This window comes from Salvelinus fontinalis, chromosome 18 (assembly GCF_029448725.1).
Source record: "Salvelinus fontinalis isolate EN_2023a chromosome 18, ASM2944872v1, whole genome shotgun sequence".
Classification (NCBI taxonomy): domain Eukaryota; kingdom Metazoa; phylum Chordata; class Actinopteri; order Salmoniformes; family Salmonidae; genus Salvelinus; species Salvelinus fontinalis.
Genome location: NC_074682.1, coordinates 11,461,621 through 11,487,254, shown reverse-complemented (window position 1 = coordinate 11,487,254; position 25,634 = coordinate 11,461,621). Strand labels below are relative to the sequence as shown.

The following is a 25,634-nucleotide window of genomic DNA, read 5'->3' as shown; positions in this document are numbered from 1 at the left end:
TGTGTGTGTGTTTGTCTGTGTGAGTGAGTGTGTGTATGTGCTTCAGCAGGCCAGCAGGCTGTCTTCCCTGTGGCTGAGTGCTGCTGAGATAGACCAGGAACCTCTGGAACTGGACTTGAACCCTCAATCACAGGGCTCCTCAGGGGTTTGCAGTAAATTCTTCAGGCGAATGGTTTTCTCTCTCCTTCCTCCTCTCTTTCTCCTCACATCTGGGGAGCAGTGCTAGCGCCCCTGTCATCTTTTACTGCGCTGAGGTCATTTCCACCCTATCGGTAAAGTGGAAACACATGATGTACTGGGTTGGGCCTTGATGGGGCAGGGCTGGCATGGACCAACACGGACACAGGCACGCATTAAATCTACCAACAGCTGCCCAGTACAGCCTTTCTAACTAAGGCAAGTCCCAAACGGCGCAATTAGAGACTTTGAATGTACGTTTTCTCAAGTTTTCTAAAAAGATAAGTCTCGTCGAGTGAACGCATTAGTACCAATATAATTATGTTCAAGGTCATTTGCAGTATCAAAAGATGTGACGGTGAAGATTCCAGGCATGCTGCAGTTTCCTTTTATCGTGTAAAAAAAAAAGTGCTGCTCTGCAAAAGTATCAAGTAAGCAGTGAGCTCCAGCACCCAGGGCAGAACTGAAGTCTTACTGGAAAACCGATGCATGAGTTCTATTTCTGTTGTCCGACAGCTAGGAGGACTCTGTCATAGACTGACTGTACCAGGCAGGGCTCGTTATTGAGGGCACCCTCTTCTCTTCTATATGCCACTGTCTGTCTGTCTGTCTGTCTGTCTGTCTGTCTGTCCTCATTCCCTCTGCAGCAGTGTAGCTCACTGCCTTTGTTCTCTCACTTGGCTTGAAACTGGAGAATATGGCGAGAAGTGCTGAGGCTGCAGTTATATAGCCTGGCTGCCCACAACTCAGACAGTACACGAGAAACACAGCACCACAGCACATACCCCCACCTCAGTCCCCCTTTATACATACACAGCAACGCCAAGATACAGTCAAATCACGCTAGACTAGAGCCACAACCACTTGTGTTATGTTTATGTGTTTTTACCGCTTTTACGTTTTTTCTTCTTCTTGGAAGGTACTTGAGCGTTTGTGAACCATTGCGGTAGAAAACAACAACGTTTAAGTGCAATCAGCATCAATTTTTGTTTTGAAATGAGCCCAATTGTACTCATTTAAAATATGTGTGTCTTGACCAAATGCCACCCCAACAAACTATCTACCTGGATGTCTTTGGGCTAATAGCGTGAGAGAGATGTTCCTTAGACTAGTTGAGAATCCAGCAGGCGCTTTAACAGCAGCCTTGTGGAGTGGCTGGAGAGACAGTAAACTTTTATCACGCTAATAGCTTGAAGTCACATCCAACTCTAATGGCTTAGGCAGCCGTGGCAGGGGCAGGACCAGGGGTTGCCTGGAGGTCAGGTTGAATTGAAGTATATACATGCTAGTTTCCAACTGGTAGAACAAATAAAGGAGAGAGAAGGAGGGGCATCTGAGGTGAGGAGGGGGAAAGCAGTTGTTATTGGAAGAGCAGATAATCACTTCAGTTGATTTGCAGTAAAAGGAAGCCATTGATTGAACCTGGCATTTTATATAGAGTTATCCGTGCTCTTTTAACCCTCTCAGACTGCTCTTCATTCAACACAGCCTCTAACCAGGGATGGGAATGAAGTTGTGTCCTGCTTTTTAAAATGTGACTCGGTGATAAGAGTCACTGACTGAAAACCCACTAGAGGGTATAACATATTCCAAAGCTTGTTTGTTAGGGGGAGGTAGTTGCAGAAACATTGGAACGGTTTAGTCGACTTCCTCTATATTTGTTTGTCATTTTTAATTCAACTTTTGACCAAAACTTGACTTTATCAAATGACCTGCTTATGAAACACTGTTAAGAGAGCTGAAATGTGCTACATTTCCTCCAGACTGCTCATTTAAATCCCTCTAGCCCCGGTGGATATTGTGGATGGGAATGTTTGTTTGTTAGAGAGGTGATCTCAGCACTGGAACAGAATGTAGTGAACCATGAGCCGGACTGTGGGATACCAACCTGAATATAGACCCTTGCGTTTGTTTTGTTTCTCAGTTTCTCAGGGAGAACGTTAGAGGCTGCCAAGGACTTGTATTCACACCCAAGGCACGCAAAGAAAACCTCTCGCATATAAAGCCGTACCTGGGTGTAGCCTCTACATCTGATGGAAACATATACCATCAGTGTTCATGTGCGAGAGGCAGATTTCCACCTTTGTGCCTCTTTCTGGGAGACTAAATGGTGTTGATTGTTTCAGTGGCAGGATGTTTGTGTGTTTTGTTCCAAGCCCTTTTCATAAATGCCTGTTTTTATGTTGCCGAGGTCAACTGGTTTTACTAGACTGGAGAGGCAAGTCCAGAGGCAGAAAGCTTCCCTACCATCTGGCAGCCATAAAATGGGGAGCAGGAGGGTTTTATAGGACGGCAGGGTGAGACATGGAGGGGAAGAGAGACAGAGTGGATGGTGGACTCTAGTTGCCCCCAAAGCTTCAGAGCTTGCTCCATAGTCTGTATGACAGGTCAGAAGTTCATCGCCTTTTTTTTCTATTCCGTTCTTCAATTCCTTGTCGGAAGGTGAAGGGAGGTGGCAACTGAGTCTGCAGTCAGCTGGAGTGTAAATGGAAATGAGAGGAGAGTCTTTTGTTGCTGCTGTCAATGTTTTCGCCAAATGTTGTTCTACCTGAGAGACTTTGTTTCATTAGTGCCTGTGGTGCTTAATGTTTTAGCGCTGCGCGTTGCTTGTCATTGTGCTGTTGCTATTAGCTTGTTAAATCAGGCAGAGCACCAGCGCTGAGTATCACAGATGGTGCAGAATGATGTGGATGCGTAAACACTGGTGATTCAATGGCTTAGTGTTGTCTGGCCATGTGTCACCTTCGCAAGGCTCTCTGTATTCCATTGAGTAATGAACGGCTTTCTTTCAGCAGACTATGGGCTCCCGGGTCCAGTCATCTTTATCATAAAGACAATGTAATAGATGTCCAGCTGTTTTCTTGAAACATCAGCCTGAGATGAAATCACAGCTTGGTTGAACGTGAAAACGGGTCGGTGAGATTCTCCCATCGATATTTTTCTGAGACGAGGACCATCTTGAGATTCTCAGTTATGTGCTCCTGGATGTCTCTTTAAGAGACTGAAGTGGAACTCTTTGGCCCGTCCGTAGCTGGATGCTTTGCTTATTGGTTTCCCAGATTGGGGTTATCGTTTCAGAATGCTGGGGTTCTGTGCTGACTCTGGTACTGATACCTCCCATAGAGACTTCATCTTTTGTAACGCTGCAGCTCAGATATGTCAATCCCTTAGCCCCTCCAAGACATGTGGCTTATATCGAAGCACAACCTATTCAGTTCATGTCGGGATGCTGGTTCTTTCTGCTATTCTAGTAAAAAAAAAATGGGATGGCGATGAGGTTTCCTGTATTTCCAGATTTATGTTTCAAAATAAATTCACATATGTCCTCCAGTCAGTCCTCCTCACAGGAAAATTGAAAAAATTTAAGTCAACATTGATGTTATTTGAATTAGTTAGTAGGCAGGTTGACCTCTTTCCTTGTCTGTCATGGGTTGAGTTTTCAGACCCATGACTTCCCACACAGTTTATCCAGAGAAGAAAAGTGCTGACAGCAAAATAATGAAACTGTGTTTGGCAGGCACACCCTTGTAGGTTTTTGTTTCACTCGACCACATGAAATGTTTGATCGTTTACATCTCTACATACAGCACTCCACAGAGTCACACTGCTTATACAACATATGTAGTGCCCTGGTTTACACAGTTAGCTAATAAAACTGATGCGGTTCATTTTTAACTCATTCAAACCGAAGTTCTACCATACCTATTTGAGGCAGGCATAGGGTATGTCTGATGAGTTGCGTGTGTCTTCTGTCCGTACTGCAGTGATGCATTTCCTGTGGTAGCCAGATCTTCACCCCACCACTTTGGATGCATAGTAGAGGTCTTCACGGGTCTATCCTAGACAAGACCCGGGACCCGAGCAGGGTCCAACTTTTTCCCTTGGGTCCGGGTTGGGTCCTGCTTGATTGTCATCAGCTGATAGACCCGAGTGGACCCGAATGGACCCAACCACAGCTCTGCATAGCCTAAAGCATATTCATTTTACACTAATAATGTATAGAAGGCCTAGCCAACATATAAATACCTATTTGTTAACCAGAAGAGCTGATAACTGATAAACATAATTTTTTTGTCACTTGGGTACAATCGGGTCTGGTCTAGGTCTGGTTGTCATTGTGTCAATTCGGGTTCGGGTCTGATTGTTCTCAGGTCCGGGTCCCCCCTTTTTTAAATGATCGGGTCCATTCGGGTCCGGGTCTGATTGTCTTCGGGTCCAACATTTTGACCCGAGAAGACCTCTAATACAGAGTGAAACTTTGTATGGTGGACTGTAACTGCATTTAATACGAGATACATTCTGCTCTTCCTGTATAGCCAGGCAGCAGTAATGTAATCTGTGTTGATTCACGAGAGGGCCGAGCTACCTCTTATAGCCAACCCCAGGGTGGCAGCAGTTGCTCTTTGAGGTCCGTCTGATGAAGTTTATTGGATTGTCCCTAATGATTATCATAATAATGGCTTCAAATACACTTTCATGGCCAAGACCGTTGATTGCACTCGACAAGCCCTTCTCCTTCTTTTTAAAGAAAAGCATCAAAGGGTCTCTCACAAGCTGCTGCAGTGAAATAATTCTGCCTGAGATCCACTTAGAGCCTCTTAACATATTTCAGTCTGTTTCTCCCTCACTTTCTGTGTCTTGTTGAGATCTCTTGAGTTCCAAGCAAAAGATTGAGAGAAAAGAAAAGAGTCTGGAAATAATGGGCTCTGCTCTGAGTTAGTGGGTGTATCCACTGCAGTGAATCAGGGGAGAAAAATGTGTCCTGTGTCTCTTTAAGAGCGCTGGCCTGTCTGCAGAATGCATCAGTCCTGTGGAGCAGACACAGGCCAGGAAGAGGGGGGTGGAAGGGAGGAGCGTGGGGTCCAGCGGAGGGAGGGAGAGGAGCAAGAGGGAACAGCCGCAGTCTGGGCCTCCAGCCTCTTGGCTAGACTGCTGAAAGTTATTATTGAGTTCCTGTGCTGGGCCTCCCCTCCCTGTGGCATACTCCTCTTTGCTCGCTACTAGAGAGAGACAGACAGACAGACAGACAGACAGAAAGAAAGAAAGAACGAAAGAAAGAAAGAAAGAAAGAAAGAAAGAAAGAAAGAAAGAAAGAAAAAGCTTATTATGGCAATGGCCTTGGCCAACATGCAAATAAAGCATTAATTTAGTTTGATACTATGTGTTGTAAAGTCTAAAAAAGTGAGTGTCCCAAAACTCCACACAATAGATGAACTGCCTCACAGCTGCTCCTACAGCCCGGGCAGCAGCTGAAAATCCCAGCCCAGCATACTACAGTCTTGGGTTACAGTGTAGTAGACCTGTCCTGTTGTCATTGGGAACAGCCTTAACCAGTCAAGACAAGAAGAACACGGAGGCTGACTGCTCATCAATCAGCATTCAGCTAAATCCTCTGCTGGCTGGCTTGCTAAATGATGAGTATGATTCATGGCTAGGTAGTAAGAGGAACACTGTACTGACAGCACAGAAACTCTCCGGTCTTTTACAGCGGTTTTCAAAAACGCCTCCTATTCAGGGCGCTTAACGAATAGGGCTTAAGAAATTCAAAAAGGTAGATTTCAATTTGCAGTCAAAAATGTATCGATGTTTTTTCAATCCAATAAATTGTAAACTGGGTGTTTTTAGAAATCACCGACAGAATAAACCAAGCAGTCTCTCTCCCTCTGCCTTGTACTTAACACCAGTGAGAGCTGTAGTAGCTGTGTGGTGATAGAGTTTGCAGGCGCTTGGCAGCCGTCTATGGTCACTGGTCAGAGCTCAGCCACGAGGTCAGAGTGGATTTGCTGCGAGAGAGTTTGGGGCCAGGACCCGGGGAGGCCGTGGAGGGATGACATACTTACACCGTGGCCTCTCCTCAGACTGTGCCTGCCTAGCTGGTTGCCTGTAATCCCCATGCTGGGTTGCAGGCAGCATTAGGCCACAAAGCGCCTGTGTCCCTACGGCTCAGGGCTGAGCTGAGAGACAGGAGACATTTATATAACGCTGTGACTGTACTGGCCTGTCTGTTCTCCTGCTGGCCAGGCCCGACCGGGCAGCTCTAAGCTCCAGCTAGCCTGTCTGAGTGACCAGGTTCCCTAGGGTCAGCTGTAGTGACCAGCTGCTGCCTCCCGCCCCCGACCCTCCCCGACCTACTGTTCAGTGCTGTTGGCAGGAATACAGACTGAATGCAGACTGCACCACATCACATCACGCACCTGAGGCTCACAGGAACAATATGACGACATTTACCCCCCTCCCCCATCTCATATGCAGTACGTACCAGTGTATCCATGTGCATGTGTTTACTCAACATGTGTTTCTATTCATGCTTTCTGCAATCATACAGTCCGCTTTTTAAAGCTGTCTTCATTCAGGGTCTGGGAGTGTTTGCTGCTCTGCTTGGGGAAAACCCTGGCGTTGAAAATGGGGATTTTGTCGAGTTCTGTTTGTTAACTCAGAGTTTAGCTGGGCTCCACTGTTTTGTGGTTGCTATGGAGAAAAACACTGGCCCCAGATTCAGAAGAGTGTAATAAAATGATCCAGGAAAAAGAAATGTCCAAGTATTTTCAGGGTCATGAAGCAGACGAAGCATTACTATGAATTGAGCGATGCTGTGGTCCGTCCGTTCCCCCCACTTCCCCTAGCCTTCCATTTTAGAACACTCGTATTTATTTTATGGAGGCTCCGAGACCGGGCCCTCTCACCCACATTTCTTGTAAGCAGATCTTGCCTTCCTGTTAATGGGGGGAGGAGGGAGATAAGCCAAATGTTTAAGTATGGAATGTGCCATCTGAGGAACGGATGTTGTGGGTGTTTTTGTCCCCTATTTCCCTCCGAGACAATTCCTTGAGCAAGTGGAAACAAGTGAAATGCTATTTGATCTCTGTCGAATGTTACTATACACACAAAGAAGCACTGCGTTTGTCCTATTACGTTTAAGTCATCCTGCAAGTCGAGCATAAATGAGGAGGACATACACAGACTAGAAACCTTCATGTATTTTGGAAAATTGGTCAGCAATTACTTGGTAGCACACACACACACACGCACGCGCTCGCACGCACGTGCACGCATACACACACGCACACACACACACACACACACACACACACACACACACACACACACACACACACACACACACACACACACACACACACACACACACACACACACACACACACATAAACCCAGTGATTTTGGAGTAGTATTTTTTTCCTGGCACTCAGCCTCACAGCCACATGCTGGGGCTCCTTAGTTCTCTAAGTGGAGACCTTCACATTTAGAATGTTTCCTGTCATTCTGCATGGGGCCATTAGCACCCCTTCCACACTTTTGTTTGTTTTCTGGAAACAATGATTAAGAGGTTATACTCAAAGCACAAAATAATTAAGCAATTCCGCTCCTGTTTTCCAAGTCCCCCCTCACATCTCTGTCGCCAATCACACAAATACAGCCCCATCTTGTAAAGTCACAACATTAGAGACTAAGAACTCATTGGAGTGCATTAGGGCAGGGAATTGCCAGGCACCTCACAAAAGTGTATTATCACGATACTTCTGGGCTGATACGATATGTATTGTGATTATCACGATTCTATATGTATTGCGATTCGATGTTCCTAACATAATGCTCACTATATGGCTGCTGCAGAGAGACAAGAGTCATGAGAAAAGGAGTTTTGATCAGTCATGGAAATAAAAGTGTTTTAAACAAATTGGCTCCCTATTTAAAAAGAAGATGGAGAACAAGCTTTGAGGAAAAATACTGGAGTTTTGGTAAAGGTACAGCCAACTAGCGCAAAAAATAATATTGCGATATTGTCGATACGATACATATCGTCATAAATAATAAACCGATATGTAACTGTCTATTTTTTCCACCATCACTAGAGTGCATATCATGTATTTGGACCCGTTGGGGAGCCGACACTGGAACAGAACAGCCTGAATGGCTTCTATACATTTCAATAAGATTTATCACCTTGGTTCAGCCAATTACCTCAAGCCCAGTACCCAGTGCAGACACTGTGTCAGTGAAATTTTTATTTTTATTTTTTTATTTCACCTTTATTTAACCAGGTAGGCTAGTTGAGAACAAGTTCTCATTTGCAACTGCGACCTGGCCAAGATGAAGCATAGCAGTGTGAACAGACAACAACACAGAGTTACACATGGAGTAAACATGACATCATATGGGACACTGAGCAGTGACGCTAACTTCACCCCACCCTCTTACATGTTTTTTATGACCTCCTCTACCCCATCCCCCCGTCCTGTCCCGTCCCCTCATACCTCTTAACCTCTCTCTGGCATTCATCCCCTTTTTCATCCTCCCAAATAAACCTGCCACCTGCCCAGCTCCCCATTGGCCTGCCAGGGACCATGTGGTCATGGGGCTCAGCTTACCAGCTCAGGCCAAACCTCAAGTCAGCTGTCCCAGTACTGTTCTCTCTACCTTCTCTAACGCATGTTTCACCACTGTTTACTATTTGTATTTTGTTGATTTCATTTGTTGGCCAATTCTAATCCAGGCATTTGATGAATTACAGCTACTTGCTAGATGACAGTAACAACGATGATTTACTATAAAATGGCATAGCACATTTTGGACATCTAATAGATTGCACCAGCAGCCAGTTGGCCAATTGCAGGAGCTATCTGTGCAGAGTGCTCTGGAGTCTACTCTCTAGACTAGACTGATCGATGGGCGACTGGGTGGGGAGACAGCCAGATTATGGCAGGATAAATAGAGACTGAGGGTAGGGCACAAGCAATCCTTCAGACTTTTTCAGACACAATGGATTCTGGGAAGCAGGTTGCTTCCCATGTTGACTCTTTGTCCGCACATAACATTCACAGCGGGGACTTGACACAAGAGTGATGAATTCGGCAAGACAAATTCAATATAAGAGGCGTACTCGACACTCGCAATGTAACGTCTCCGTCCCTTTCCCGTTGTCGTCAGAGTGAGTTTTAGTTCATTTTGAGTGAGTGCAGAACCCATCGCCTCAGTCCAACAGCCAGATGATGTCAGACAGGGGTGCCACTATCACACTTAACTCTGTGCCTGTCCATTTGGCCTGTCAACCACTCAGACAACAGAGGGCCAATCCCCACTAAGTAGCAGTCTCCCTATCATCAATCATCCAGCCCTCCACTTGAAACACTGTACTGTAGTGTGTAACCAGTGTAGCCTCTCTGCTTGGTGGAGTTCTAACTCCCTAATGGAATTGCCTGGTACCTGGTATGTGATATAATGGTCTGTGTATTCCGAGCAGTAACTATTTGGTTCGCGGAGAGGTTAGTCAGTAGGGTGTCCACCCACTCTGCCTAGAGTGGGTGAAAACACGCTTCGGTGGTGAAATGCCTCTTCCTTATGTATTAAAATACAGTTTACCAAGGCAAATATGATTATTTGTGTTCTGAATCGTTCGGTGGGGTCTTTCTCTAACATATCATTAAACATTATATCCAAGAAGTTTGATTTCGTAAGCTAATACATCCGGTAATAAGCGGCGAGTTCTGGTGAGAGAGTGGCGACCGCTTTCTCGCAGCGATTTTCGAGGATTTGACATGTTGTGGTGGTCGTCTGCAAAGTTGTTTCCGCGGGTCGCAAAAAGTCAAATGAACATATTATTATTATCACAGAGATACGCTTGTTTTTGTGAGAAATCGTCGAAAAAGAAAAGATTTCGCATTAATATGAAAAGCGTATACTAAAATATGAAAACACTACATGTCATGTTTTATGTTCTCCGGATTCGAGAAGAAAGATGACGAGTTCAACGGTCAATTAGCCTTAAATCTTAATCTTCGCATAGTATCCAGCCTAGCTGACGCCACGCTATTTTCCCGATTTTTAACCAGATGTAATTATTCACCCTAGTTTTGGACATCCTACAAGGGTAAAAACACCAATCACTTTGGAACGGATTATGATAGAGACATGAGGTTTGGGACATTGGTTTTCTTAGAGGAGTATTTATTTTACCCATTGGTAAAAAAAAAAGATGCGTTTTTGATTGGTTATCCAGTGCTATTTTAATCGTGTTGATATTAGTACTAATCTGTGGGATTCAAATTTAGGCAGTCCAACACTGGATTTACTGGCTCATGATGGTGGCTGTGTGCTTATTGCCGCTACAGTCTTTCATGTTGAATGGCCAGATTGACTAATCTGTGGAAATGCAGGTTCTCAGGCAGGACACGTTAGGGGATGGGAGGGGTGATGGGTTCTTTATGTGCATCATTTAGCCTAGTTTCTCACTAGAACTGGGTGGGATTATTATCACCAATGGAAAAGATATTACTCTGACTGAATGTGCATTATTGTCATAGGTAGAAGAGCTCACTAATCTGGACTGCTAATCATATGCATAAAATACAATATGATATATTGGACTGATTTTAAAATCGTCTGCAAAGTAGGAGTAAATGTGCCAGTAGCGCTTTAAGAAATCGTTGTTCGTGCATAGTATGGGTTGAATCCTAACACAATCCTAACATCAATGCATCGTTTTCAGTAGGTCTGCATTGACTGTGTGCATTTTTGCCCTATAGGAGCCTTAATGGCGTATTATAAATGAATGTTATAAAGGGTTGGTCATCTTTCTTCATCTCATTAACCAACCATCATCCCCTTTGGCTTCCTGGTTAGCACTGCAGCAGCTGTGAATAGAAGCATAAACGCGCGCGCGCGCGTGTGTGTGTGTGCGCGCGCGTGCTCTCAGTTGCACACAAGCACGGTACTGTATGTTCTAGCACATCAAACCAATAGTGTACTGTTTAATTTTCCAATGCAACAGACACAGTCCATATGGACTGCTCCGAACAGGCATTCTGGGAATTTGACACTATGTCTGTCTAAATATACACCACGCACAGAACACGTTTCATGTCCAAAGATATCTGGGACTCAGAACCATACCAAACATGCTCATAGTAATAACATGGCATCTGTGAGGATATCTTTGTCATGTCATTTTTAGCCATGTTTGGATGAGGCCTACAGCACGTGGAATTATGAACCAGCCCGCTTCCTTTAGTCAAATCCCTCTGTTTTATCTAGCAGGACAGCTGTTTTAGCCATAATGAGAAAGCGGGTACAGACATGTGATGTTGTTTTGGTTGCTATATTTGAGCTGAATTGCATTTGCTTCCTCCTAGTTACACTGTCTGTTGCCTGCCTGGGATATTAGAGGAGTCCACTGTTGTCCGGCTCATTCCTGATCAACGTGGAAATGTGATATATGAATGTATTTGGATGTAAGAGTAATTGTTCTCTCTACTTCTCTCCGTGGTGTCAGTGTGATCTTTTTTCCCCCATCTATTGTTTTTACATTTGTGTAGTTCAGTCCTTGAGCTGTTCTTGTCTATTAATGCTCTGTATTTTGTCATGTGTTGTGTGAACCCCAGGAAGAGTAGCTGCTGCGAATGCAGCAGCTAATGGGGATCCTAATAAAATACTGAAGTCTGACTGGTTCCTCTGTTTATAGACCTAGACACTCGGCAGCGTTGATGGGTCAACTGCAGCTCACTTAGGGAGTGTGGAAAGGCTGGGGGATATGATAGAACCTTTCATCCTCCAACTTGGCTATACGTGTCACACTTGCTGCTGTTGGATACAGTATGTCAGATATGTAATGGACAGACCAGGTCTCGGTCTGTCCAGTCTGCAGCTCAGACCTATCTGAGTCTCAAATCCCAAAGACAATTAGGACAAACAAATCAAGGTCGCTTTGCTGCCGTGCTGTTCTCTTCTCACGACAGCCCTTATCCCTTTCTCTGTGTCTCTATGGCACGTTGACGGCGTGGCCATGTCGTATGTCGCAGTGTTATCATGCTGTTGCAGCTCAGGTTACCTTCTCCCAGGATCCCCTATTATTGTCACGCTTCCATAGCCGTGTCACCCTGACACACTTTAGCTCAGACAGTGTGAATCAGGAAGGAAAGTAGCCTAGACATTGGAGAATTGTAAAGGACACTCAGAGGTTTGGTAGCATAGTGCATTGTATTTAGGCGTTGTGCATGCACATGTAAGCCTGACACCAATCAGTTAATCCCAGCCCAGCTGTCATTTAGGAGGTGACCACCAGGCTTAATCTGAATCATGGGACTGTCCTTCCTACACACAGATGCCATGAGCACTGAATAGAGGCCTATAGACTTTCCCCCTGACATCCCAGCCCACCCCAGCCCTGCCTCAGACCTCTCTGCCAGAGAGGAAGGGGGGATGCGAGAGGTTCCACTCTCGCCAAAATCTGTCCAAAATAAATCCAATGCGTTTCTATGGGCTTATTTTGGACGTGAGCTTGTCGCCCGCCTTCCCGCCTTTGGGACAACGACTCCAGGGTGGACACATGAGCTTGTGGATATTATAATAGAGATCTCGGCTTCTGCCCACTCTCATACGTCCCACTAAGGCTGTTTCCCGGGTGAGCTCTGCCAGTTGGTGTGCCCTTGAGCGAGGCAGAGCCCTTCTAAGCACACTCAGATCTAGGGATTACAGTGCGGGTTTTAGTAGGGGGAAGGAGTCTGAAATGTGAAACTGTTGTGTCTTGTTGCTGTGTATTTAATGCCATGCAATCATGCAGCATGCTGTGGTATTGTGTGACGGAAGCCCGGTGAAGTTCAGCTGGGGAAACTATTTTTGTCCGTTTCTGAGTGCACTCCTGTGTTTTGTTTTTCGATCGTTCCATTTGAGTTTTTAGTTTGTGCTTCAGCAAATGCTAAAGGATTAGACGTTTTAGCACTGCTTTCACAGCCAATAGCGTGACAGACATGAAACATTCAAACAACGAGCAGCTGGGACTGATTCAATTAAATTGATCGTACCCGCGTTGTACTTTAAATTTAACCTAGATACACAGTGCATTCAGAAAGTATTTAGACCCCTTGACTTTTTCTAAATTGTGTTACGTTACAGCCTTATTCTAAAATGTATTAAATAATTTTTCCCCCTCATCAATCTACACACAATACCCCATAATGACAAAGCGAAAACAGGTTTTTATAATTTTTTTGCAAAATAATACCTTATTTACATAACTATTCAGAGCCTTTTGAGCTCAGGTGCATCCTGTTTCCATTAATCATCCTTGAAATATTTCTACAACTTGATTGGAGTCCACCTGTGGTAAATTCTATTGATTGGACATGATTTGGAAAGGCACACACCTGTCTATATAACGTCCCACAGTTGACAGTACGTGTCAGAGCAAAAACCAAGCCATGAGGTTGAAGGAATTGTTCGTAGAGCTCCGAGACAGGATTGTGCGAGGCACAGATCAGGGGAAGGGTACCAAAACATTTCTACAGCACCCAATGGTCACTCTGACAAAGCTCCAGAGTTCCTCTGTGGAGATGGGAGAACCTTCCAGAAGGACAACCATCTCTGCAGCACTCCACCAATCAGGCCTTTATGGTAGAGTGGCCAGATGGAAGCAAATCCTCAGTAAAAGGCACATGACAGCCCGCATGGAGTTTGTCAAAAGGCACCGAAAGGACTCTCCGACCATGAGAAACAAGATTCTCTGGTCTGATGAAGCCAAGATTGAACTTTTTAGCCTGAGCGCCAAGCATCACGTCTGGAGGAAACCTGGCACCATCCCTACGGTGAAGCATGGTGATCGCAGCATCATGCTGTGGGGATGTTTTTCAGCGGAAGGGACTGCAAGACTAGTCAGGATCGAGGAAAAGATGAACGGAGCAAAGTACAGAGAGATCCTTGATGAAAACCTGCTCCAGAGCGCTCAGGACCTCAGACTGGGGCGAAGGTTCACCTTCCAACAGGACAATGACCCTAAGCACACAGCCAAGACAACGCAGGAGTGGCTTCATGACAAGTTATTGAATGTCCTTGAGTGGCCCAGCCAGAGCCTGGACCTGAATCCGATCAAACATCTCTGGAGAGACCTGAAAATAGCTGTGCAGCGACGCGCCCATCCAACCTGACAGAGCTTGAGAGGATCTGCAGAGAAAAATGGGAGAAACTCCTCAAATACTGGTGTGCCAAGCTTGTAGCGTCCTACCCAAGAAGACTTGAGGCTGTAAACGTTTAAAAGATGCTTCAACAAAGTACTGAGTTAAGGGTCTGAATACTTCTGTAAATGTGATATTTCAGTTATTTAACAATTTCATCCATTTTAGAAGAAGGCTGTAACGTAACAACATTTGGAAAAAGTCAAGGGGTCTGAATGCTTTCCGAATGCACTGTATATTTAGCATTTTGCAGTTCTCACCCAGCAGTTTGCGTTTGACTATGATACTAATTTGTTGATTGGGCCTGTAGATGGATCAATAAACTCAGTCAGTCATTGTTTATCATGTCAAATGAAGTAAAACAACATTCCCATCTTCTATCACGCTCCAATTGGCATCTATTGGCGAAAGACCATTCTAACTGTTAGATAGTCCACTTGGAATAGATGGTGTTTATGTGTCTGTTGACAGTTATAGTGGTGTTAGGACGATTTGCCATGTGGATATTTGCTTATCACTGTATTACCACACTATTATAGGACCGTCGTTTCCAGACAAAGCATGTCTGCACTGTTAGCTCCTGTTTAGCCTACAGGTTTACTTTGAAATGGTCCCCCCTTTATGGCTCCTCAAAGAAATGTCCTACAATAGCGAGTTGAAAAGGACATTGCTTGAATGGACTCTTTAAGAGGAGGCTGTACTTGGCCTTCAAGTATACATTCCTCCAGCTCAGTGCTTCCTCTGTGGTCCCGCTCCCCCCCACAGCCCGCCCCCTCCCTCGCACTCACCACTCCGTTCCCACAGGGGCCCTGGCCAAAGCAAACTCCTGCGAGGAAGTCTCCCCCTCCCTTTTTCTCTACCTCCCTCTTTCCCTCCTCTCTCTCCCTTCACTCACTCACTCCATCCTTAGAGGGGCCATGTCGGGTAGTTTGGGCTAGGATTGCAGTGGGGATTGCAGTGAGGATTGCAGTCATGGGATGTGGTGTGCATCCAGGAGGAGGCTGTTATGTCTCTGATGCTGTGTCTGTGTGGCCTTGTTATGGCTGTGATGTGGTGCTGAGTAAAACCCGTGTGGCTCCTCTCCTGTGAGATCAGTGTCAGATTTAGCCAGCAGGTCCCTTGTGGTGTCTGGGAGGCTCTGTTTTCCAACTCTGTTATGTCTAGGGCTCCACGTTTTCCTGGAGCTGCAAACCTCAGGGTAGGAATAGTACCAGACAGACAGACTTTGTTGGGAAAACAACAGCATGGCAGTAATTACAGACTCCGGGTTTCGACCACTCTCCGCTTTTTAGAAAAACTCTGGCCTTGAGTGGGGCAGGTGAGTGTTCGAGTCATCGTAGAGTCAGCTGGAGGTCGGGGTTAAATGTCCCGAGCACTAACCTCACAGTCTGCTGCCTAACTGCGTGTGTGTCTGTTTGTGTGTGTGTGGTTAGACACTTAGAGAGGAGACAGATGTTTGAGTCAGGGAGGGAGACATGAGAGGAGTGTCCAGACAACCACAGTCATGCCCTCTGCACTAGGGCCTCGTCTGATTGTAGCTTTGTGGGCCAGAGGCGCAGCAGAAATGACAAGGTTGCGTGGCATGTTTTAGTCTGAGCGCCATCGTACGGCAGACCGAGGCTGGCAGTGCAGTGTGAGACCTGACTGACTGACACCTCCCCCTTGTGATACATTGCCAGAACCACACACTGCTTCTAAGCTAATCAGAACCGTAAGACAGGATTCATTTACACCAAGGGTGTCAGTCAGTACCAAAGGCAATTTATCTTTCTCTCCTTAACATTATTACAATGTCAAGTGATACACCTTTCAGAAGGATTTAGTGGAGTATATTTTCCATTCACACCTGTCTAGTATATACTTTTGTGTTACTTTTATGGGGCGGCAGGTAGCCTAGCGGTTAAGACTGTTGGGCCAGTAACTGAAAGGGCGCCGGTTTGAATATCTGACGATATGCCCTTGAGCAAGGCACTTAACCCTAAATGCTCCTCTAAGTCGCTCTGAATAAGAGTATCTGCGAAATGACTCAAATGTAAATGATACATCCACAGTATATTCAGTCATGATTTCAATTGAATCATCCATTGAAAAGAGGACTCTTTGAGGGAGAATGTCATAGTAGTGAGATAAGTAAGATAACTCACAGGTCCGGGCAGGCCTCTCCCACTGCCTAGGTAAACTTATGCGCATCCTGACAAGTGCAGACCTGAGGGCAGTGGCTAGATTGCTCTGTCTCACCACTGAAGCCAGAAGAGCTGCACACACCGTCACTTCCTGGATCACTGTTACATGGCCAAACCTGCTGCTATGTGAAGCTCAGTGAGGAAAAGGAGAGCGAGATGTTAGGTTAGCTAGTCGTGTCTTCATCTGAAAACGTATTCACTCGCTCTGGATAAGAGCGTCTGCTAAATGACTCAAACGCCGAAAGAATTCAACGTAATCTTGCTCAGCGGAGCGAGTTGGGCGAAACGTTGCGTGACTCTACGGTCCGTGCCGAGGTACAGCGACACCGGCAGAACGTTTCACTCCAGTTGTCCGTCAGATTACAGAAACACTATTCTCAGCCCTCTCTCCCACACAGAACAGAGAGTAGCTCCACTGTACCTGCTGGCGCCTCCCGTACTCAAGCCCCCAGCTCACAGCCAGACCTCACCCTGATAGAAACGTCTACCGTTCCCCTCACACACTGGATTAGGGCCGCTAGCTGATTTTTTTATTAATGAGACTATTTGGACACATGAATGTTTCTCTGAAATACACCTCAAGGTGAATGATGCCAATTACAGTATGGAACACCTCTGAAGGGGACGTTGTGTAAAGATATTTAAACTATCTATCTACGACTTGTGCAGTACAAGTGTGTTACAGACTACTCCGGTAGACGAAGATGGTGATCATTAATAGTCTCTTCCGTATCTCTTTCTCTTCTCTCTTTAGCCGCACAGCCCAGTTCCAGCCAAGAAGTTCAAACTGGAGAAAATAAACTCTCCATCTGCTGACAAAGAGAAGCAACCCGATTGGCTACAATCTCTATCAAAGTCAGGGAACAAGGTTTGTAGCTCATGTTCTCTCTTGATTGGGATACATGTGATTTGCTGTAAGGTTAAGGGTCAGGGCCATTAAGAATCCTATCTGTTTCCAGGATCTGAAACCGGTCCAGCTGAAACAGAGGCCGTCAGCCTTCCGCCCCTGGTCCCCCAGAAGTACATCTGCTGAGAGGCAGAAGTCTACCAGTCACAACGAGAGGTGAGTCAGAGACAGTCATGCTGTCATGGTTTCTCTCATCCTTTTCACCACACCACGGTAATGGATTGTCAGCCTTTAACACATTGAGGTAACATTCCTAAGGAATTATCATATAACAATGATAACCACATTCCTATGGAATTATCATATAACAATGATAAACACATTTTTAACCCATTGCTAGGATGTCTTACTGTATATTGTTGAACTAACTTGGATTTTCTTATCATAACAGATCAAACCACAAAAATGTGGACACGTCTGTGGTGCCCAATGTGGCCCCAGCTCCGCTGGCCTACCAAGGTGGGGAGCAGGCCCCAGTGGGCCACAGCCAGGCTCCAGGCAGGGGAGACCAGCACATCAGCTCCGGACCAGCATCACAGTGTGGAGACTCACAGCCTGTGCCCAGACTTGTTCACATCAACACCAACACAGCCAACGGTGTGGAGGAAATGGAGACTGACGGGGAGATTGAGGTGGATGACTATGATGACTGTGAGTATGACACACTATTGTTCAGACATTCTGTAAGAGAAATAGGGCACTAGGACACACTCCAATACTCAAGGACAGGCAACCTAACCCGAGCTAATACGGTAGTAAGACTTTCTGTGGAAATGAGAGTCTTTACCATACTGGAAGTAGGCTATGGTTAGTTTGCCTGATCCTTGTGAGAGGGTGCCATCTAGTGGCTGGTCTGTGCAGCACAGAGCACACAGGGCAGTCTCAAGTCAGAAGATTTTACTCAGCAGCAGATGTCACTGCTGTTCCAATACTTTTTTAGGCTTCACCCTATAAACATACTGTTTTATTTTTCTGTCTTTCAGACCCACCATCGGTCCCATCCTTGGCATCCCCTCCATCTGCCTGCTCCAGTATGACCTGGACCCTGACGCCCCAGACCACCATGAGGCCCCTGGAGGGCCCAGTCCGGCTGGTGTTACCAGGGGCACCTTCATGTCCAGAGCTGGACACACTGAGACAGACCCTGTATGGAGGTCTTGACTCCAAGGAGGCCAGGGAGAAGTTCCTGCAGGAGATTGTTAAGATGAGAGTGAAGCAGGAGGAGAAACTGGGGGCAGCGCTGCAGGCCAAACGCAGCCTTCAGCAGGTAAACCTCCCACTCACGATCCAAAATGGCCGCCTTTTGGCACAACATTTTTTACCGTTTCTTCATGTGTACAATGTGTTTTTTGTGACACAATCTTCAGGACACAACAGAATATACACCTCTTTTTTTTCACCCACAGGAGTTGGATTTTGTGAGGGTGTCCAAGAAAGGGCGTCTTCGAGAGGCCATCGAGGCCAAGCGCAACCTGAGGAAAGAGATAGAACGCCTGAGCATGGAGTGGGACAGGAAGATGAGGGAGGCGGACGAGTCTCGTGGCCATCTGAAAAAAGAGCTGGAGAGAGAGAGACAGACACGAGTCTGCGACAAAGGCTGTGAGGCTGAACGCCTGCGAGCCAAGTACTCCACACAGGTAGGACCAAGATCCTTCTGATATAGCCTGCACACAGGTTATCATACAGAAAGAATCACATACACACATACCTAATCAAGAATAGTTGAATCACAGCATGTGCATCCTGACTGATGTGTACCTTTCCAGATTGAGGAGCTGCAGGTTCAGCTGCAGCAGGCGGAGGCGGACCGAGAGCAGCTGAGAGAGGAGCTACAGCAGGAGAGGGAGGCGCGGCAGAGCCTGGAGAGGGTGGTGAAGGACCTGCAGGCTCAGCTGGGAGGCCCACAGGACACCCCCATGACCCCCCAACACACTAACGCAGAGACACACAGACAGACACAACATCCCAATGGATCCTAAAGATGCGTGCGCTAGACAGTGTGTGGTTGGAACTAGAGACTTAATGCAAGAGGGCGGACCCAGAATGCACTGCGCCTCTTGTTAAGGAAACGAAATTCACCAAATTGAAAGATGTTTGTGGGAGACAAAGACGAGGTTTTCATAGAATTTAAAATACATCTTCCGGTTACTGATATGATGGACGTTATTATAATAATATATGACCTTTATAAAATGGAACTGGATAGAAGCATGAATACACATTGTTGTACAGCCTACAGAAGCTAAGAAAGAAAGTCTATGGAAGACACCTCGCAAGTGACTAGAGCCCTCAGTCAGATCCCTGAAGCTGTTCAAGGATTGTATTTTGGTATAAGCTATTTAAAATGTACGAATATAGCTACATAGTGTTACTTGAATATGTAGGGGAAAGAGAAGTGCTTGTTTTCATGAAATGACAGTAGCAGGTGTAACTCTTGCTAGTGCCACGGAATCTCGGTACACTTTAAGGTATTACAAAGCCACTGGAAACAACGGACACCAGTATACCACTATTGGCTTTTTTTTCAATCAGTCAGTTTGCTTAATTCAAATGTTTTCTCTTTTCTTTTGAGGATGTACAGGACATGTTGCATCAGCAGCACTGCTATCCTTCAGGCAACGCTCACATACGTACATATTTACACATTCACATACCAACATATACATGTATGCGCCAGCTTCTCTACCGTGTGTATTTGTGTTCTTGTATTTAAAGCCTGAAGTATTGGGGATTGTGTGGCCTGGAATCAGTTCCACCCACCTTTTGTTCCCATCTTAAATCTTTTATGAAAGTGCTACTTTTTACAATTCGTATTCCTTACACTTAATTAGTCTTTTTGAAAAGAGTTTTTTGAGATACAGTATATTGTGTATGAAACCAAACTATGTGACAAATGTTTAAATGTGCTTGCCCATGCTAGAATGGAGTTCTGCCCGGTAAATCTAATGTTACCCACATAAAACACCTTTGATATCGCTTTCTCTTTGGTGAATTGAGGTATTTCCGATTTTGTATCGAGTACAGTAAAATAATTTATATTCCGAAATAATTTGCTGCTTGTCAACTATAAGCATACATTTTTAGTCACTGGTTTTCGGGCTCTTTGAAAAAGCAACATGTGCAGTTTCAATGAACAACATTTCTACATATATATACAAAATATGGATATATATTTTTGTACTTTACGAAAAGGAATTGCACTTTTTAAAAATAAAATGTGCATTGTGCATTTAACTCCCTCATGTTTTTCAACTCACAAATGAACATGAACATAGAACACTTTCATTCAATGAACTCTTATGTAAATACAATGTTCAAGGATGATATTGTAAATAAGATATTTGTCAATACGTTTGCTTGCTTCACACTTAACTTGCATAAGAATATTATTTTGGCTCTTACTTGAAACCAATAGAAACTCTATATTTGAAATGTTAATATTATAGTTTCATTATTGTTTCCCTTCGATATCATCTGAAATCAATGGGCATTTAATAGAATGGATTATGGTTATCTTATTTGATGTATTGTAAGGTGTCTCCCAAAACCCAGACCAAAAATTTTACCTGAAGACAATTTCTCACCATCAACCTCTTTATCCGACTTATCAGACAATGCTAAAGCTCCTATTAGGATAAATATTACCCCTTCTTTGGGTTTCATTCCTAGGTGCCCTCTTATGTATTGTAGAAGAAAATACTTTTATGTCTTATGTATCAGTTCCGTTTTTTCTCTCCCACTGAATACCTGTTGGGTACAATGTACTAGCAATATACATTGTGTTTATGCTCTTTATTGTAGTTTTGGTTTGGAAGTGGGGTTTGTTTTTGCCGCTTGTTTCAATGTTTCTTTTTTCTTTGGAAAAACTGTATAATAGCCATTAAAATCAAATCAACCATATTCATGAGTGTGTTTTATATTTTATTACAGTCACAAAGTGTAACACTGTTATCACGTTTCAAGTTGTGTTAGTTGTATGTACTGTGCCTTCAGCAAGTATTCATATCCTTTGACTTATTCCACACGGTTGTTTTTCAGCCTGAATTCAAATGAATTAAAACTATATACAGTACCAGTCAAAAGTTTAGACACCTGCTCATTCAAGTTTTTTTTTTTTTTTTTTACTCTTTTCTACATTCTAGAATAGTAGTGAAGACATCAAAACTATGAAATACAGTTGAAGTCGGAAGTTTACGTAGTGAAGACATATGCAATGATGTAGTAACCAAAAAAGTGTTAAACAAATCAAAATATATTTTATATTTGAGATTCTTCAAAATAGCCACCCTTTGCCTTGATGACAGCTTTGCACACTGTTGGCATTCTCTCAACCAGCTTCATGATGTAGTCACCTGGAATGCATTTCAATTAACAGGTGTGCCTTGTCATAAGTTAATTTGTCGAATTTATTTCCTTCTTAATGCGTTTGAGACAATCAGTTGTGTTGTGACAAGGTAGCGGTGGAATCAGAAGATAGCCCTATTTGGTAAAAAGCCAAGTCCACATTATGGCAAGAACAGCTCAAATAAGCAAACTGGCTCTCATGAGGACCGGCACAGGAAATAAGACCCAGAGTTACCTCTGCTGCAGAGGATAAGTTAATTGGAGTTAACTGCACCTAAGAAATTGCTGCCCAAATAAATGCTTCGCAGAGTTCAAGTAACAGACACATCTCAACATCAACTGTTTAGAGGAGACTGCGTGAATCAGGCCTTCATGGTCGAATTGCTGCAAAGAAACCACTACTAAAGGACACCAATAATAAGAAGAGACTTGCTTGGGCCAAGAAACAGGACCAATGGACATTAGACTGGTGGAAATCTGTCCTTTGGTCTGATGAGTACACATTTTAGATTTTTGGTTCCAACCGATGTGCCATCCCACCTGGTTTGCGCTTAGTGGGACTATCAGTTCTTTTTCAACAGGATAATGACCAAACACACCTCCAGGCTGTGTAAGGGCTATTTAACCAATTAGAAGAGTGATGGAGTGCTGCATCAGGTGACCTGGCCTCCACAATCACCCAACCTCAACCCAATTGAGATGGTTTGGGATGAGTTGGACCGCAGAGTGAAGGAAATGCAGCCAAAAAGTGCTCAGCATATGTGGGAACTCCTTCAATACTGTTGGAAAACCATTCCAGGTGAAGCTGGTTGAGAGAATGCCAAGAGTGTGCAAACCTGTCATCAAGGCAAAGGATCTCAAATATAAAATATATTTTTATTTGTTTAACCTTTTTTTGATTACTACATAATTGCATATGTGTTATTTCATAGTTTCGATGTCTTCACTATTATTCTAGAATGTAGAAAATAATCAAAATAAAGAAAAATCCTTGAATGAGTAGGTGTGTCCAAACTTTTGACTGTGACTGTGAAAACATGTTGTTTGACAATTTTGTAAAGGTATTGAAAACTAAATACAGAAATATCTAATTTACATAAGTATTCACACCCCTGAGGCAATACATATTAAAATCACCTTTGGCAGCGATTACAGCTGTGAGTCTTTCTGGGTAAGTCTCTAAGAACTTTGCACACCTGGATTGTACAATACTTGCCCATGATTCATTTCAAAATTCTTCAAGCTCTGTCCAATTAGTTGTTGATCATTGCTAGACAAAGATTTTAAAGTCTTGTCAAAGATTTTCAGCAGATTTAAGTCAAAATTGTAACTTGGCCACTCAGTAACATTCACTGTCTTCTTGGTAAGCAACTCCAGTGTAGATTTGGCCTTGTGTTTAAAGTTATTGTCCTCCTGCTGAAAGGTGAATTCATCTCCCATCCCAGTGTTTGGTGGAAAACAGACTGAACTAGGTTTTCCTCTAGGATATTGCCTGTCAGCTCCATTCTGTTTATTTTGTATCCTGAAAAACTCCCCAGTCCTTAACAATTACAAGCATACCCATAACTTGATGCAGCCACAACTATGCTTGAAAGTGTGGACAGTGATACTCAGTAATGTGCTGTGTTGGATTTGCCCCAAACATAACAATTTGTATTCAGGACCAAAAGTGAATTGCTTTTGTGGCTTGTTGCAAACAGGATGCATGTTTTGGAATATGTTCATTCTGGAGAGGTTACCTTCTTTTCACTCTGTCAATTAGCTTAGTATTGTGGAGAAACTACAATGTTGTTGATCCATCCTCGGTTTTCTCCAATCACAGCCATTAAACTCTGTAACTGTTTTAAAGTCACAATTGGCCTCATGGTGAAATTACTGAGCAGTTTTACTTCCTCTCTGGCATCTGAGTTAGGAAGGACGCCTGTATCTTTGTAGTGACTGGGTGTATTGATACACCATCCAAAAGGTACTTAAAAACTTCACCATGCTCAAAGGAATGCCTTTTACATTTTTTCCTATCTACCAATAGGTGCCCTTCTTTGCTAGGCATTGGAAAACCTCCCTGGTATTTTGTGGTTGAATCTATGTTTGAAATTCACTGCTCAACTGAGGGACCTTACAGATAATTGTATGGGTGGGGTTCAGAGATGAGGTAGTCATTCAAAAATCATGTTAAACACTATTATTAGACACAGAGTGAGTCTAAGCAACTTATTATGTGGCTTGTTAAGCACATTTTTACTCCTGAACTTATTTAGGCTTAACATAACAACAGGGTTGAATACTTATTGACTCAAGACATTTCAGCTTTACATTTTGTCTTAATTTGTAAACATTTCTAAAACCATAATTCCACATTGACATTATGGGGTATTGTGTGTAGGCCAGTGAAAACAAATCTAAATGTAATCAATTTTAAATTCAGGCTGTAACACAACAAAATGTGGAAAAAGTCATGGGTTGTGAATATTTTCTGAAGGCACTGGTACACATGGTATACATCGTCCAACGAAATGCTTCCTTGCAGGTTCCTTATCGACAATGAAACAACAATAAGAAATAAGAAAATGTAAAAATACAAACATAAAGTAAATGGCATTAACATTTTAGCATAAGTTTTGTAGCGACCCGCACTAGTCATGTCATTACAGTATAATACAGGATGGCACAATTCATAGTCCAATATTATGTATTCATATCTAAGAAACAGGGATAATTCAAAGCACAATTTGTAACATCTTTGATGCTCAGACAAAAACACACATACAAAAACAAACATACGCCAATCAGTGTGCAGAACATAAGACCTCCTCCTGCAGAGTCAATACTTTAATTCAATTAAATACTTTGGTATCTCTGATAGGCCAGTGTGATTTTCATAGAACAGACACCAAAAATACACAGCAGAGATAATTCACAATTTTCATGTTAGTGTTATTACATGCTGATTGCAAAGAGGGCAATTGTCTCGCGAGGGAAGTGCCCGCAGGCTGCTGAGAAGGGGAGACTTAATCTCATTTGTTTGACTGCAGCCTACACTCAGAGTCACGCCACAAAAACTAACATCCCATTCCTATCTGAGAGTGTTTGGATCCTCTGCATTCAGCTACTTGATTGGACTTCCCTTTTGTGCTACTGAGTGAACATCCATTCCCATCCCCACCTCTTTCCCTTTCTTTAAGAGCTTACATTTTGCGTGAAAATCCGTCGGCGAAGGCTGTGGCCTCCTTTAGCCCAGGATTACAGCTTGAGGAAGATTTAGTGGTTGACGCGTGTTGCACACTTCTCCTGCTACCACAGTGCGAAACACACTTGTGTGTACGGTGGCTGCGTCACTGGGACCTGTGCTGTGGAATGTTTGGTGAAGAATGGGAATGAATGGAGTAACCAGGGGCCTTCACTCCCTGTCCTATGGCTAGTTCTTCTGGAGACACACATACAAACAGGTGGTGGTACATGACAAGGTTTTTTAACTCTGGGTGATAAAATACAATTCTGAAAATGGATATACTTCCTGGATTATGGTAGGGAGTTAGAGTTGTCTTCAGGATATTAGTTTTGGTTTGAACCACAGTCCAACTGGAGAGACGAAGGCTGTGTGAGGGGCACAGACACTGGGTAGAGGACATGAGCGGGAGGCAGGTGTGTAGCTAAATGAGCGGTACAGGAATGAACGTCAACTCAGCCATGGCACCGCTATCTCCAGGACGAAACGTCAATTTATCTCCAGGACTAAACCCCATCAACACCCCACCGATGACAGCTCCATCTCCAAGATCTCCAAGACTGAGTCCCACCACCACCCCACCGATGACAGCTCCATCTCCAAGGTCTCCAAGACTGAGTCTCACCACCACCCCACCGATGGCAGCGATATTTCCAAGACTGAGCCTCACCTCTACCCCAGTGATGGCTACCTCGTCTACAGTGAAGAGTGGCTCTCCATCCTTTGCTTCCTTGTCTCCCGGACTGTTCTCCCCCTGTCTGTCCTCTCTGAGCGCAGAGAGAAGGACCTCCTCCCCCTTCAGCAGGTCCTCCAGCAGGTCCCCCACCCCATCCATC

General features: G+C 44.2%; 1 protein-coding gene across 1 annotated transcript in view; it reads left to right on the top strand.

The window, feature by feature from the left end:
* Nucleotides 1-21,128, top strand: part of skib (v-ski avian sarcoma viral oncogene homolog b) — a 37,537-nt gene extending 16,409 nt beyond the window's left edge. Inside the window, exons 2-7 of the mRNA XM_055868158.1 lie at nt 17,076-17,189; nt 17,281-17,384; nt 17,620-17,879; nt 18,212-18,495; nt 18,635-18,865; nt 18,995-21,128. Coding sequence (XP_055724133.1) covers nt 17,076-17,189; nt 17,281-17,384; nt 17,620-17,879; nt 18,212-18,495; nt 18,635-18,865; nt 18,995-19,207 — 1,206 coding nt within the window. The 3' untranslated portion in view covers nt 19,208-21,128. The remainder of the gene's footprint in view (nt 1-17,075; nt 17,190-17,280; nt 17,385-17,619; nt 17,880-18,211; nt 18,496-18,634; nt 18,866-18,994) is intronic.
* The last annotated feature ends 4,506 nt before the right edge of the window (nt 21,129-25,634 follow it).